The 17406-nt window shown below is 39.0% G+C and overlaps 1 protein-coding gene across 9 annotated transcripts in view; it reads right to left on the bottom strand.

Moving 5' to 3' along the window:
• igsf9ba (immunoglobulin superfamily, member 9Ba) overlaps window positions 1-17406 on the bottom strand; it is a 70229-nt gene that overhangs the window by 36034 nt on the left and 16789 nt on the right. For all 9 annotated transcript variants that reach the window (XR_013195972.1, XR_013195973.1, XR_013195974.1 and 6 more), the window contains exons 3-4: window positions 12201-12347; window positions 3612-3763 (exon numbers count right to left, since the gene is read on the bottom strand). Coding sequence is in view for 5 of the 9 variants with exons in the window: in XM_077208670.1 (XP_077064785.1) it covers window positions 3612-3763; window positions 12201-12347 (299 nt within the window). In the remaining 4 variants the exon portion in view is untranslated. The remainder of the gene's footprint in view (window positions 1-3611; window positions 3764-12200; window positions 12348-17406) is intronic.

The raw sequence follows: 17406 nt of genomic DNA, 5'->3' as shown, positions 1-17406 counted from the left end.
AGCTGTGACCAAAAAAACGCTGGGCAATGCAGAACAAGACGAATGCGGTGCAGGTGGCTGTAGTCTAGAACAGATGAAATCGAACATTCAGATGTAAGACAGACGCAGCTACACTGTCTCTCTTGTCTTTTATTTGTCTGTTTCCTCAGGGATATCTCCTCAGATGTGCTGAGAGGCAATGCCTACTGGAGCCAGACTGACTGCCTGTTCTTTCAAATCCTGCGCCGCCTCCTCCCCTGCAGCCTGCATGCAGTGTAAGTTGGAAGCACACTTGTCAGTTTTTCTCCATTCCCACAGCAGGCGTGTGCTCTTCAACTGTCAGACCCTCGACGCGGGCCCTGACTGACAGAGCCTTTCCTTACAAATAGCTTGTGATGATTCACGCTTCCATTTCCAAAAGAAAAATGAGACAGTACGATTCACTGCAGATCAAATTAATGGCTAGACTAAATTCATACGGGCTATATTTGGAGACAAAAGTACATTGTCAATGTGCCTCTTTATCAAGGCAGCAGCTAACCACAATGAAATGCAATAATCTGAAACTGTTCACACACAATGAGTTTTGACCATCTAAACAAATTTAAAACAAGATAAATCTACTTAATCTATAAAATAATATTATAAAACAATATCTATTTAAATACATTTTAAAATGTCATTTATTCCTAAATTTTCTGCATCATTACTTCAGTCTTCAGTCACATGAACCTTCAGAAATCATTCAAAAATGCTGATCTGGGGCCAGTTGCATAAACATTATGTTAAGACTGTGTCTTAAGAACCAGTATGACCAACTAGCAGTTAGTTAGGTTTTAATCAGTCTGACTTTTCAGGTATCAAATTAGACCAATCTACATCTATATGTAACTTGAAAAAATAATGAACAGTCTTAAAGAAAAAAATGTCATGACTAACTTGTAAGATTAGTCTTAGCAGCAGGGACTGAAGTTAACTTTTTTGACCACCTGCCACAGTAACTTTTTACCAGCCATTTTTTTTTTTTTTTTGCCTCATAAAGGTGGAAAATAGAAATCACACAAACATTGTTCTTTAACTTGTAAGAATACACATTTAAGTGCTGTCAAGTTATTAACGAAATCATTATAAGGAATAATAACTCTTAAAGGGTAAGTTCGGCGTTTTACAAGTAAAGTCCTGTTTTAAGATCTGCTAACACAAAAACCTAAAATTCTCGGGACAGCAGCATTTGTCCAAATATTAATCTTAACCGTTCGATTTCATCAGAAACGATCTTAAATCAGGTCTTTACTTGTAAAACGCAGAACTTACCCTTTAAGGCGGTCGCACACCGGATGCGCGGCGCCGCGTGGCGCAGAACCACGTCTTTAAAATTCTAACACATTACTTTCTATCAGTGTACCCACACCAGCGGCACCATTCGGCGTCTGTCCGCGGCGCCCAGCAACAGCTCAGGACCTTGTTCAAAATCCTGCCGCACCACAGAGCGCCGTTTATATAGTTTTACATTAAATGTACATTTATTTGTCTCAAATCGTCGTTAATGTAAATACTGACTTCACCCTGTGCTGCAATATACATTTAATTTTACATGCATTCACAGAAATCAGCTGCTTGAATGAAAATTGTTGATGTTTTCGGACAGACGCAAATAAAACCAAAAAACTAATGAATCACTCAATTCTCATTGGCTACCCGCCAACATGGCAGGTAGATTAACAGTTTTACCCGCCAATTGCAAAATTCACCCGCATTTGGCGCATGGTCAGGTGTTAATTTCAGGCCCTGCTTAGCAGTTTATGCAACTGGCCCCTGGTGCTCAAGAAATGTCTCGGTTACTAATGTAACCCTCGTTCCCTGAAGGAGGGAATGGGAGACGTAAAGTCGACGTGACAACGTAATTGGATCACTTCAAGGAGCCCTATCATCTTCGAGTGTCTACAGAACAAGCTGATGAACGCTGGCGTGCGTGAATCGCACCACGTGCCCCGCTCCGCAGCGCGGGTATAAACAGGAAGCGGGCGCACGCACGCACGCACTCATTGTTTTTCGCTAAGGAGCCGAGATCGTGACGCCGTACAGCGATGGTCAGCAACCGTGGCAACAGGATGTTACGTCTCCCGTTCCCTCCTTCAGGGAACGAGGGTTACATTAGTAACCGAGACTGGGATCCCTATGGAAAATGGCACGGTTGCTGCCACATCCAGCGCCCTACGCAAGACTCTCAGACAGAAGGGGCTGGGACGGAAGGCCTGCATAAAGGGAGTTCAAACTGCTGTTTCGTTATACCCCACACAGTGAAACTCTTGGATAACACTGGGAATGTGTGCCTTTCCAGATGAGAATACGCTGCAGAAGCCACATCCTGCCCGAAGGGAGGTAACATGTGGAGAATACACATATAGACTGGCCGGTTAGGGGCAGTGAAACATATGAAATGTCGGGAAACTCAGGGAGCTGGTCGTGGAAGAATACGCATATGGGATCCCCTCAGGGATCACCACATATGGAACCCAGCCTAGCACAAGTTACACAAGCATAAGAGCACTAGGCCTGGCATCAGACCCTCCGCAACGTCCGACTGCCGAAGGGGTGCGGAGGAACTCTACAGGGTTCGTCTGAGTGGGGAACTCAACTGGAGCGAAAAGCACATGCATCCGCTCCATTTGGAGGGGAAAGGCGCAGCAAGCCAACACTAGATCGGGAACTTCGGTGTTACCGGCTGGTTGAAGCGAGCACACAGGAAGAAACCGGCTCAATACGTAGGCTATAAAACCCTAGCAAACGTTTTAGGTGTCGCCCAGCCCACAGCTCTACAGATATCTGTCAGCGAGGCGTCGTGTGCCAGTGTCCAAGACGAAGCGACACTCCTAGTGGAGTGGGCTCACAACCCGGGCGGACAAGGCACACCTTGGGCTTTGTAAACCAAGGCGAAAGCATCCACTATCCAGTGGGCCATCCTCTGCCTGGAGACAGCCTTTCCCTTCTGCTGGCCTCCGTAACAGATGAAGAGCTGATCTGAGTTCCTGAGGCTTTGCGTTCTGTCCACATATAGGCGCAGAGCGCGAACGGGACAGAGAAAAACCAGGGCTGGGTCTGCCTCCTCCGAAGGCAGCGCTTGCAGGTTCACCACCTGGTCCCGGAAGGGAGTGGTGGGAACCTTGGGCACGTATCCAAGCCGGGGTCTCAGGATCACGTGAGAATTAGCCGGGCCAAAAATGCATGCAGATCCCCTACCCTATTAATGGAGGCCAATGCAACCAGGAGTACTGTTTTACAGGACAACATTTTTAACCGCCCTCAGGAACCTGATGATTAGGTCGTGCTTTCCCTGCGACTTACCTTCAACTGGATCGTGTTGTGTGCGGCAATACGCGATTCATGCATGCCAACATTCATTGGCTCGTTCTGTAGACACTCGAAAATGATAGGCCTCCCTGAAGTGATCCCAATTACATTGTCACGTCGATGTTACGTCGAACATGAGCGACTGATAGGGAACATTTCTTATTATCAATGTTTTAATTCCTTTCTTGCTTCTTAAATAAATTAATCTAGTTTTAGGGATACTCAGTTATTTTTTACTGGAAAAAAAGACCAAAACACTGAAAAAAACCAAGAGCAGTTACCATGTATTTCTTGTTGCTGGTCAGCTGATCCCCCTCTCTCAGCCAGGTGACCACCGGCTTGGGGTTTCCAAAGGCAGTGCAGGTCAGAGTAATGCTGCCACCCTCCCTCGCCTCCACGTACTGCGGTGGCGTGTCCGCGAACGTAGGGGGTGCTGGGAGAGAAACAAAGGACAGATTTAGTACAGATTCTTATATATTTAATACTCTCACGTGTTCAGGAACCCATAGAGAATGTGTAAAGCTCTCTGTTAAGTTCTGCAGCCACAGAGAACAACTACTAGGTACCAGTATTATAGTCTCGCGTAGCCAGACCTTCAGACTGATGGCAGAAGGTCTGGACTCTATCGCAGCTTTTCTTGGCCAATGGCCAAGAGGACGTTTGACTGACATGCAACGCAACCAATCACAGTTAGTTTTGTTCCGCGTCATGTTTAAAGGCGTGGCAATATAATGTCGATGTCCCTTCAATAACATCCAAGCATGCATCTAATAAATTATTCATTCAAGAATGTTGTGCAAGTTTACTACAAAAATGGAGACGCGAACTTCACATACTTTTGAAAATCCAGCGTTTAGTTGATCTTGGTAAGTGCTTATTGTCACAGTTGTAAACACAACGGCTTTCTTCTTCCATGAGGGGATTTGGCGTCATGGCATTTGTTGCCAGGCGGACCGATAAAGAACGCGTCACACACGTCTCACGGACATCCTGTAGAATTCAACCAATTAGATTGCGACTTCGAAATTCCAGAAGTGATTACAGAAAAGTGTGCCTTATGCATCAGACATTCAGCCAACGGTCCGTGGGCGTGGCATCTGAGGCTGAGACTACCAGTATCATCCAGAACGTCAATGTAACATCTCAATGCAATCTGCAGTAGTAGCTAAAGGTGTTATGAAAGTAGACCACAACGCGAGCACCGCCTCGACTGCACAAACTACTCCCACTACAAGTGAAAGTGAACGTTTTGTGTAAAAGGGTCTTAAGTGATTGATAGGTGTTTGTTTACTCACCCAACCCCAAGTCTCTATTATGTGATTCAGGCCCCTTTTTTATTGAAAGTCTTTGGGGTTGTATCATTGTTTTGCCACCGCAATGAAATCATAACTTCCTCTGCATCTGGGTCACTGTTAGCCTATAGCAATTTTGCTTTCAACAGCGCAAACACCTGATGAAAAACAAACAAAGCAATTAATGCCTCTGAACATCTGTACATCTGTGCCTACCATGAGCTTTTTCAGCTACCGGGATCTTTTACAATCTGTTGCAGGCTAAACACAAGGGAGAAGAATTTTTAGGCCAAAACATCTTGCTCATCCAATCTCTAAAAACATACATATATATTCCCTATGTATAACAATGGTTGACTAATCCAGCACAAAACTAGTCCATTATTGACATTATTCTCCTCTTAGGAAATCTCTTTGATAAACACTTGAAGGTACTTTAAGGGACAAGCAAACTCCATCACACACCTGCCCTACTTTCTGGACTTGTGTCACCATGTGTTTACTGGAAATCTTGGGCTCACAAAGCGAATGACAAACAGAAGACATATTTCAAAAGGCACTTTTCTTAAGGTCTTTCCGCACAAACAGATGGTCTGGACAGAGCTCACTGACTAGACACCCAACACCTCAAATTCATTTTTCTCTTACTCCAGACTTTAACTTCTGGAAAACAAACAAGCTTAGCTTTCAAATACTGATTAAGGTCTAATAAACAATACCTAAATAAAATTATTCGAGAAGACAGATCATATACTGAGATATATTAAGCTAAAAAAATTTGCTTTTGTAAATTAACCCTTCCAAAAATCTTCAATGAACCTGTAATGCAGCTTATTTGAGGACACTGATGTAGATATTCAGCAGTGAGGTTAAATGTTTCACTTTATAATGCTTTTCACATTGATGCTGACCTCCATACACTGTAAGAAAAAATCTGGGAAATTTACGCTAAAAAACCGCAGCTGTGGTTTTACCGTAAAAAATATGGTGGAAAAATTCTATGTTTTACGGATTTAACTTAAATTTACAGTAATAAAAAAAAAAAATTAATTAGCTGATATAAATGTTAATATACCAAGCTATTACCAATAGGTATCTAAGTCCTAAGTACTAATATATGGAAGTAAAGTGATGCCAAATTTTTTTGAAACAAAAAAGCTTATTGAATTGCTCTAATTGAAAACAATATTCATTGCATTAGCCTTGCTTACAAATCTGAAAGGTGAATATGGATTATTGCATTTTTTATTATGAAAATGTGTGTGAAATGTTTTGAATTGAAATGTTCACAGCTAAAATATTCAACCATGTTGAATTTCAGCCCATAAAAATACATTGCATTAAAAAAATCATTTTTTTTTCAAGTACAATTCTTTTTTGTTTCGAAAACATTTGGCATTATTTTACTTCCATACTAATATCTGTATTGAACCATTGTAATACACTGACAACCACCAAAAACTGGTGGTGATGAGAAAGTCAGATGATGAATCAAAGCTCATGACAGACAGCTTTTCCACGAGCTGAGAAAGTATAAAAGGTGCAGTTTCATTCACACCATCATTGTAACAAATCAGACACTAAAGTAATGCAATAAACATTAATTTAACAACATTTACAGTAATGTAACATAAACCAATAATGTACATAACTGATAAGAAAAAAAATATGAAGAAACAGCCATTTCAATGAAAACATACCAAATGTGAAGTGTCACACAGGGAATTCTGGGAATGTCAATTAACGTTTTGCTTTCACTGTAAATTATACGACTTGTTCTTTTGAACTTCCAAAAACTGTAAAATTTAACAGTACATTAAATGTAAAGTTAGATCTATTACAGGTATTTACTGCATATAATAAGGAAACTTAATGTTAAAGGTTTTTACCGTAGCATTTTTACAGTCCGTAAAAAAAAACAATCAACTTTTACAGAGTAGAAGAAAACTGACATTATTTACATATTGCTAATTGAGAAGATGATTTTTTTGCAGCATTCATACCAAAGTTCTCCATTCATCCCACTGACATCCATTGTATGGACAAAAAAACACGACAGTCTTTTGTGTTCAAAGTCATCAAGGTTAAAACAATATGAGAGGAGTAAATGATGATAGAACTGTCATTAACTTAAGTTTAGCGTCCAATTCTCAGTATTAACTAGTTGCTTATTAGCACTCATATTTGTAGGATATTTGCTGTTTATTAATACTTATAAAGGACATGTGAATGCCTTATTCTGCATGACCTTATTCTACATCCCTAAATCCTACCCAATATCTAAACTTAACAACTACCTTATAACTATTAATAAGCAATAACTAGGAGTTGATTGAGGCAAAAGTCGCAGTTAATAGTTTGTTAATAGTGAGAACTGGACCCTAATCTAAAGTGTGACCGAACTTTCATCTTTTGGGTGAATTATTCCTTGCTTAAGTGAACAGTGATGATATCTGATCAATTGTGGATTCAAACCTGCAACCTTCAGGTTACCAGCTCAGATCTTTAACCGCTAGGCGTCACCATAGTGGCTTAGATTGGCACTTAGTATCAGAAGCTAATGATCTGTGCCCGCTATGGGGTTGGGTAGGATGTTCTGAGAGAGACAAGTGTGATGGCCACACTGATGAAGGGCAGCTGTGTGATGACCTGAGCGTCTCCACAGAGCCACTACTGTTTTCTTAGCGGGTACATCTGCCTGGCTGACACCTGCTGGGTACACGCGGGCAGCCGGCCACCCTCTCACCCGTCCTGGCAGGAAGAACCGCCACTGTCCACACAGGATCCATACACAAGTGGATGCTAATATCGCCGGCTACAGGAAACCAGTGCTGTCAGGCTTTTCTGCCCTTGTGAGGCCAGACAGCACCTGCTCCAACAAAGACGCTTTTGGACAAGATGGGCAGTCGGAATACCAATGAACACCAGTGTTTCATACAAAACTTTTAAGATAAGCTTATGCAGAGGATGAGTGTGAAAAAGTGTTCATACCTGTGATGCAACTACTTAAATGCACATTAAATGCTAAGTATTGATTATAATATGCTGTCCTTTCCAAAAATAATAATGTGACAAATAAGTGATGAACAGTAACTGGGGAAAAAACTAGGCTGCACAAAACAAAACTCATATTGTGCTAAACAAAGCTATGTGCAAAACAAAACTATATTTTCAGAACATAACTACATTGTGTAACAGACGTAAGCCAGTAAGTGCTGTGCATGTAAACCTCACTCCCCTGGTCTCAAGAAGCACACAAGCGACTACGGTATTGTGCGAACGTGCTCAACCACGTAAGAACAAGCCTATTATGGAATCTGTAAATAGAGCAAAATATCTGAGAAAAATTAGAAATAGTCCTCAGATGCCATGTCCGTAATTTATAGCAAAACATCTAGCATTAATTCGATCTCAACAGATTCATTAAAAGAAGTTACTACACCACCTGCGTGACATTATTAACCAAAGTGGTTGAACGACCAATTTTGCGACAATATGGTTTCGGGAAACAGTCGTGACTAGCTAGTTGATTTCTTCAACGATGCAACGTACTATGGTAGTTAAGCAGCGAGTTACGTCGTTGTATAAACAAATAAAATAAAACAAATACAAAATATTTTATTTACAAATATTACATGTGTGTGTGAGAATTGAAAACTATATTGTTTGCATCTTTACAAGTTAAGAAGCTATCGTTATCGTTCAATCAGCAAAAATTCAGGCCCACACCATTTTGGTGGAAAAGGCATACCAAACCACAAGAGCAAGCAAAAGGTTTGTGATTATTAAACTGATTTTAGAGTTATTTTCTTATTACGTCCCACTTAAAACTTTGAAGTAGCCTATCCACATAATAAATGCACATAAAGCATTTCATCTCAAACTAACCACATCAGCTAATGGACTACTCCTGAGAGGATCATCTTCAAAGGCATGACAATGCATGCTTATTAAAAGTCATAAAATGGTTACATCTCATAAGAACCTCATGGCAAAATCTATTGGGAGGAGCAATATCTGCCTCTAACTTTTTTCATTTCAGTCAAAGACTCTGCCATGGCCTCAGGTCAATCAAAGCAAATGTAGTGAATTTCAAGCAGGCATTATGTCGTTTAGATTCAAAGCTGCATTACTTGAAAATCCAACCATGAGCCATTTAGCCAAAAGGCTATTATACGAACCTTATTGTAAAATGCCCTGACGACATATAAAAACCACACACCATCTACACGCCGCAATCACTGATATCGACATTTCGGAGAGCAGAGCCAGGAGAGTGTGTGTGAGGGGACGTGACTGAGTGAACCGGCGAACTGACCATGAATGCAAACGAGGGAGGGCATGAATGGCCGCTGCGGCAGTAGAGAGGAAATAGGAAGCCATGAAATAAACCCTCACAGATGTTCACACTAGCGCCGCCTGCCACAGCTGCACAGGTGACATTTCTCCGGCTGAAAAAAGATGAGGCAGACACTGAACTCATTCACCCTGGGCCAAAAACACACACATACACAAACACGCAACCCGCATGCAATAATACACCCTTCGCTTGCGCCTCTCGCTCGCTCGCTCTCCCACCGCAGCTCTGAATTGGAGAAACAGCCACTGTGTGCACTTTCCAAATAAGTCACAGTGATTTCTGCAAGTGAACGGCTGTGGACTTTTAACATGGACGCGAGGCGCAGCAGACAGTTACCCTTGCTGGTGTCATTGTTTGAGGTTTGGAATATGCATGAGTCTCACCTCACAAGCATATGTTAAATATACAAATAGCATGCACTTACAGAGAGCTGACAGGACTAATTACACTGTTCCTGTGGATGACACCTCAATGTCTGACAGCAGACAAATAAATATCAGGTGCTGCTTCATTTCACAATGAAAATCAACTGAGATACAAATAAGCAAACTGTATCACTGCATGCCTATCGAAAAAAACCTATATCAAAATGAATTTATTTCATACTAAGTACACAACAAATTCATTTACATATTTACTGGCATATTGCTTGAGACTTACTGATACATTATAATTAAACTTTATTTTGAATAGGCCTTCTTCTTTATTGCACAATTCACATTTCTGAATACAGCCTAAAATGTTTTTTAAAATTACTATTAGTAAGGACATTATGATCGCTGTATAATATCAGTCTGTAAATGCAAGATATTTAAAGTGTACCTAAAGTATACTTGCAATAGTTTCATTTTAGCACAATCAAATATAATTATATCTTTAGTTGGACCTCAGCACTACTTCCGGATACTAAAGTGCATTAAGTACAAAATTAGTTGTTCCAATTTAGCAGACTATAAGTATATCAGTTTAGTATACCAAAAGTACAATTGTAGGGTATTTATATTAAGTAAAATAATATGTAAATGTATTATACTTAGCATAAAATACATGTATTTCAAATACATTTTAGTCCATTTATTTTTCACTAGGGAAGTGCTCATAGCCATAGTGCTCATACTATGTAACAGTGAAAACAGCTAGCACTACTCTACTCGTAACTTCTATTATTTTTCATTGTAGATACACTTGGTTTACCTCAAACAGTACTAAAGGAAATGACTTATTGGTCAGGTATAAATATTCCTTGCAAAGTAAAAACATGTTAGGGATGCAAAAGAGTGCTGCAAGGTCTATGGAAAAGTTTAGCAAACAAAACAAATTAAAACTAAAATGCCAACAATAATGCAAGTTAAAATGCACCGTATTTACTCAATCCCTCATGTGCAACTTAAATCAGATGACCACGTCATTGACTGCACACTTTCATCACTTCCTCTCTGCTGCTGTCCACTGAACGCGCATATCTCACTTGGGGATGTAATTCAATAAGTACACTATAAAGGGCCAACAAAGTTGCTTATCACCAACATATCAACACGGCAAACCCTAACGATTTCTCACCAACATGAGAAGAGACCGTGTTTCTTTAATGACACCTTCTGCCCCTGCAGCTCATACATGTAAAATTATGTACAGTAAGAATCAGTATGCAGTGCAGCTAAATACAAAAGGCTCCAGTATTGGAATTAATCTGCCATGTCAGCACTTGATTTAAGCCTACAGCGGCGTTGTGATACTATTAATATGCGACCGAGGGCCTTTTGGATATTGACCCCCAGGCAATGATTACTGAGCTGTGAATCATGATAGTTTACATATTGTTTTAATGGATCGTATTAAATTCATCATCTAATAAAATGCAAACACTCATCATGGAGGAGATAATATATTTCCAGCGATGCTGAACCATGCCCATAAATAATAAATCAGGCAAAATGTGATGTTCAAACAGAATGAGAGAGAGGAACATGACATGACTAAAGCCTTGAGCTACCCCAAATTTGCCTCTGTAGTTTGCACCATGGAAGACATCTCCATTAAAGTAATAGAAATTATGGTGGTGCCTGGTGAAGTATTACTCTGTTTATTAGACACAGGGCTCAAAGGCTCATAATATTGAGTGTAAGCTTTCCTTTATTACTGTATTTTAAACACTCTTATGAAATCGCTCGACAAGCACAGTTTTGTCCTGTCTTCCTAATGAAACGGGAAGTTTTGGAGGGACATATCGATTGATAGTCCCTTTCATTTGTAAATAGCTTTTTATCAAAATAGCAAAACAAAGGCTTTTGATAATCACAGCCATGAACTACAATTTGCTACTTGACTGTTGCAGGTGGGATTGGGTGCAGGACATAGCCTACTGTATGTATTCTGGAGAGAATTTGATTGGACAAAAATCTGCATGATGAGTCATCAATATTTCTCATCCATTTTTGGTGGAAGACCATTTTACGTAAATATTTTGTCAACTTGTAGGAATAAACTAGTATATGGATGACCTTAAAGATTACAGACATGGATTAAATGGCACTCTCATTTTGATTTCGTATGTAATAGTTTGATAGACACAGTAACATACTAACCAAAAATCAAATCATGGCCCATTATTGTCCAATGTACGAGAAGAACAAAATGTCGTCTCTAACAAAGAGGATGGCAATAACATTTTCTAATGGAAACAAGGGCAACAGACCAAGATCGAAATCACAAGGGATTACATTGCTCATTTCTGCAGCTTGAGCATAAAGGCTGTATTTGTTGGGTCTACCACACGTATTACTCACAGCAGCATGCAGTCATGAGTGGAAAGAGACAGTCACATCCTCCTCCACTCCTCACAGATCTGATTTACTGCTGATATTAGAAATGAATATGAAATCAAGCCACAATTAGTCCTACTCCACCCCCAAAAACAGACATCCATTATAAGCGAGGAGGAGGGGAAGAGAGCACACTGAGAGAGATCTATCTATCTATCTATCTATCTATCTATCTATCTATCTACTGATTTATTTATTTATTTACAGACAGACAAACAGACAGACAGACAGACAGACAGACAGACAGACAGATAGATAGATAGATAGATAGATAGATAGATAGATAGATAGATAGATAGATAGATAGATAGATAGATAGATAGATAGATAGATAGATAGATAGATAGATAGATAGATAGATAGATAGATAGATAGATAGATAGATAGATGTCTCACCGTTGACTGTGAGGTGAACCCAGCTGCCGTTATGGAAGGTGTCATATTGTTGTTCCAGCATGAGGACCCTGCACTCATACCAGCCCTGGTCTTCTGAGCGCACCTGGTCGATCTGCAGAGACGCTTTGCCATGCAGGCTGGTTCTACCTGAAAGCGCACAGGAACAGAGGAGGAGAGCTTTTAGGTAAAAAATAGACTTTTTTCACAATTTTTTTTTTTTTTTGATTACGGAACAGTATTATTATTGTTGAATAAAATTATTCAAAATATTGCTAAAAACTAAATACTCAGGGGCGTCATAAGGCCCTTTTTAGGTGGGCCTCAGCCCTAAATAAACTGTACAAAAATTCATGATAGCCTAAATCTCGTAAAAATCGTAAAAAAGACAGCAGGCTTCGGCTCCTCCCCGTCTTTTTGTCTGCGTGTCTGCGTGTTCTTCAATCCGCAGCGCCAACGTTAGAAACAGAGGACAAGGTGTGTGCATTTATTGATAGATTGTTATGATATCAGCACCTGTGCAGTTCTTTGTCATGAATGCAGTGTTTACAACATTTTTATTTTAATCGTTTTATTAATTATTTAAAAAAAAATATTGGTTTTAGTTCTAGTTTCATTTAACTAAAATAACCCTTACATGTTGTGAATAAGTCCTAAAGTCTTTCAAAATCAAAAATAAAAAGCAGCATCAACAAAAAGCCTCATTTATTAAAGCATGAGGAGAATTTCAGGGTAAACTGTTCATAAAACAAATTTTTGCATAAACTACTGTTTTCAATTCAAAGTTAAATGGTTTTATGAACATTTTACACCGACATTCATTCTTGTGTTGCATGAAAAAGCCCTTTGTAATGTGTCGCACTCGTAATAACGTGAAGCATGTTGCATCTGAAAAAACCTGACATAACAGACCGGCACCAGTTAATGACAATTTAACAAATGCACTGACGTTAACAAACAACGTAAATGAATTTCAAGGTCTATAGTCTGTCTTTTTTAAAACGCTTCTTACTCTGCTGTCAATGCATTCTGCACACACTGCTGAAACAGGAAATTTATGTTTTAATCTTTTACAGTCTATGGTTTTAATTAGCTGTCTGAGTAATATTGTTTGGTGGAGATTATATGTTATCTCCATGAAATACAGCCCAGTACTGCCATTGTGTTTACAGTTAATCACTACAGCATGTAAAAAGAAAAAACGTTGAGCTTAATATAAAAAATTGTAACTCTATGAAAGCTATAAAGCTAGCTTAAAGTCACATCATATAGCAACTTTATGTAGTATTTTCAAGGTTTCACTAATAGCTGTTTTGCTATTCACAAAATTATTATAAGCAGCAAGCCAACATGTGGAGCAATGTATAACATTACTAGTAAAGCGATATTTGCTTGATTTCAGCCCCTCAAATGAAAAGTGTAATGTACTTTAAATAACTTAAAACTTAAATTAACTTAAATTAAAACTTAAATTACTTAAATTACTTTAAAGAACAAAGTATCACAGCTCACATCTGAGTGTTACACTTTCTGTACTAAGAGGCTTAGCAACACTGACAATACAAATAGCCACGGAAAGTGAGAGAAATATAGGCAGTCAAGCATCTCTCTGACTGAACTAAGCCATTACAGAGCTTTCCAATAGGGAGATAAAATCTCTCATTTGTCTATTTGAGAACTTTAGCAGGGATTTCATGTTTTTGAAAGTTCAGGGCACTGTTCACTAGGCCGATATTGCCTGAGTGTCTCAGACTCACATATTTACGTTTCCGGCTGGCCTTCATACTTCATACTGCTGTGTACTGAGCAGTAGATATCATAGCCCTGGGATCGCAGCTGCACCTGAGAGAGGAGACAGCAGGTTTCCAGAGCAGAAAATCAATTCGGCATGGAGCAGAGGAGGCTGCGGTCTTGCCATAAAAAAAATAAGGCCTTCAAAATCACAGCTATTTTCGTGTAGAGTGATAAAGCACTGATGGGATCGGAAGTTAGGGAGCATCTTCACACTGAATGTAATAGCAAATAAAAGGCCTTCCTTTCCTAGAAGGCATGCATTATCTTTCTCACTATAGACGTAAATGCAGTGTTCTATGCAAGTCTACTTAAACTTCATATGCTCTCTACTGATCAGATAACTCTTCGATAGTTATATAGACTCATCTGACGGTTGTTCAGGCCACATACATAAACTTTTATCCTCACAAATGGATCTGTGTTCGCATATGGAAATTTGGGAACCCCAATATAAAATAGAGCACATAACTGCTGCTGCCGCTACATTTAAAGCAATTTTAGCTATTTCAACCATCTTTGGTTTTTAGCTATCTTTTAGTTTTTTAGCATAGCACATGTAGCCTAATATTAATGCACCCCTTCATTAACACTAAACCAGAAATGTGTTTCTTTTCATAAATTTTTTTATACTGAATAATTAGAATTTAGCATTATCTTAACAATAATAAAAGTATTAGCATTCCTAAAACATAAACAATTATATAGCATGGTTTCCACAAAAATATTAAGCACCCCAACTGTTTTCAACATTGAAAATAATAAGAAATGTTTCTTGAGCAGCATATACGCATATTTGAATTATTTCTGAAGGATCATGTGACACTGAAGACTGGATTAATGACAAAGCCATTAGAAGACAAGCCTGCAACCTTTAGCAAAAAAAGTGTAACGGATAATGCTAATGCTGGGACGCAGGAAAGGAGAGCAGAGGCTGTTTTTTATGAATGGATCTCAATGGAGAGGAGGCTTCACTACACTGAATAAACCGCTTTTGTGAGGAAACACCTGATCATTTAAATAGCCTGTTCGCTAATCTTCAACATGTTTTAAGATAAACAATACATTTGTTGTGAACGATATGTAGATTTTACTGTGTTAAAAAGGTTATTTTATAAGGGAAGGCAGAGAAGGTAATGTCGCGACAGGCAGGACTCATTTACGGCATTGACATAGTATTTAATAGTAACACTGAGTGATATTGTATATTGTCTAAAGTAAAAAAATACCGATGTTTTTTTTTTCTTTGGCTTTCAGGTTTTACCGGTTATGATAAGACTTGAATTGTAATGACTATTATAACCGCATGTATGCATATGATATGACGCTGATATTATGCACTTTAATGAATAAAGACAAAATGATTAATTTAATTATAAATATTATGCACTGACGTCACAGCGATCCAAGTTAGCCGTTACGCTTTCTCCAATGGTAAGAAATACAGACCCTCTCATCTCCCTAATATAAGACAATCTCTTTTAAAGATGCTGAAAAAAAATCTTAGTGGCAGCATTGGTTTTAGGCTTGAATGCAGCAAAAACTCACAAAAAACATCTAAAATGGGAACGACCAGTACAAATCCAGGCAGAGAAACGTGGATTTGGAGATATGTTGAATTTTGTAGTCAAATCATACACTAGGTCAAATATTGTATTGACAACCATCCTATATTCCATGTAACTGTAAAGTTTTTTTTGTCAGCATTTATTAAAAAACATCCATTATGATGATCCTTGTGTTCTACAAAGAGGGATGGTTAGATAGTGTTAGACAAACCTATTTTTTCTTTACAAAGCAAGTTTAGATAGATAGATTGTTTCCAGGCAGCTTCACAGAAAGTCATAATGTTATTTCTATAATGCCTAACAAGTTTTAGGTCTGGGCGATATGACAATATATAAAACAATGATCATGATTTTAGATCTACCTATGTTTTAGATCTACCTATATTGTATTTATTGGTTGTCTAGCAGATAAAGCATTCACAGGCTTTGCTTTATTTTTTTCCCTGGCGTCGAAATCAGATACATAAAACCCGATTCCTGGCCACACGTCAATGTCCATGAACAACTGGGTCTTTGGTGAGTTGTAAGGAACACTGTCGAGTCCAATTGCCTTTAATTTAAGAAGATAATTGTTTGTTTTACTCCCATAAATGCAAATTCCCCTACTAAAGCCAGTCATGTAGCAGGATGTTTTGTTAGGCTGAGGGGGCGTTCTTTCGGGTAAGTGATACCAATGCATACCTTCTATTTAAGATACATATACAAGCTCACCTCAGGAGATCCCATTTTATAAATTTCACTCTATGCTCAGAGCGCACAGGGGTGTTCATTAAGCAAACTTGTTAGGCGCTTAATTACCAAAATCTTCCTGCAGGCCTCTTGCCAGCGATGAGTGCACTGCGTTTTAGGGGCCCGTAAACAGGCCCGTCCTGAATGAATTCAATCTGCCTCTAGCTAAGAATCACTTTAGGAGAGCCTGTGTAAATCACATCTAAACTGCTGCAATGATTGCTGCATAGATTGTCCGTCTGCAAGACAATGAGGACTCTAATACGGTAAATTGGTTGAGGAATCAGACCCGGAGCTCTGGCAGTAGCCAGCAGGGAGAGAGTTTGGGAATTTCTGCAGCAGAAAATTGCATTGTGAGTTACAGTAATAGCCTTTTGGAGTTCAGTGGTAATTGTTTGCGGGTCCAGCCAAACTGTGAAACTAAAGCCTTGTGGCGTAGAGGAACAATACGAAATGAGCTGCCATGGCGACTCTATAGTACCCACAGGAGACAATAATATACGGTGGAACTGAACATTAGATCTCATCTAATTTAAAATGGAATGAGGCCACAACCAAATAGTGGAAGGATAGTTAATTCACTTCCCCCTTCCTCTCCCTTACAAAAATCAATTATTTATTTTATGGGTGGGAAGGATTTATGAGAAATTGTAATATAAAGATGTGAATTACAAATTAGTTCTTTTGGGGCATCTTTTTGAGCATTGACTTCTCATTCATAGAGAGGGATATAGAGAGGGTTTAAAACAGGGTTGCCCAATCCTGGAGATCTACTTTCCTGCATAGTTCAGCCCCAACCTTGATCAAACACACTTCAACCAGCTAATAGGCGAACGTCACATGAACAAAAAGGAAAATAGGACTTGTTTTATCCACTTGTCAGAAAAAGTGTTAATGGCTGTACGAACTGGTGATATCTATGGACTTATAAGGCAATCAGCTAACTTAGCTAGTTATTTTTATTGTTTCCGTTTTATTCGATTCAAATATCTAAATGTTATTGAGAAGAAGAAAAATAAAAAACTTTTAGATATCAATTTGCATAAGCGATGGACATCGGTTGCTCACTCCTTTGAAGGTATCTTGAGTAAAGATTTATATTACCGAATAAATATTAACGA

The sequence above is a fragment of the Siphateles boraxobius genome, unplaced genomic scaffold (assembly GCF_051911475.1).
Source record: "Siphateles boraxobius isolate OS27281-9 unplaced genomic scaffold, OSU_SipBor_1 6, whole genome shotgun sequence".
NCBI lineage: Eukaryota > Metazoa > Chordata > Actinopteri > Cypriniformes > Leuciscidae > Siphateles > Siphateles boraxobius.
This window is presented reverse-complemented; position numbering and strand designations above follow the sequence as displayed.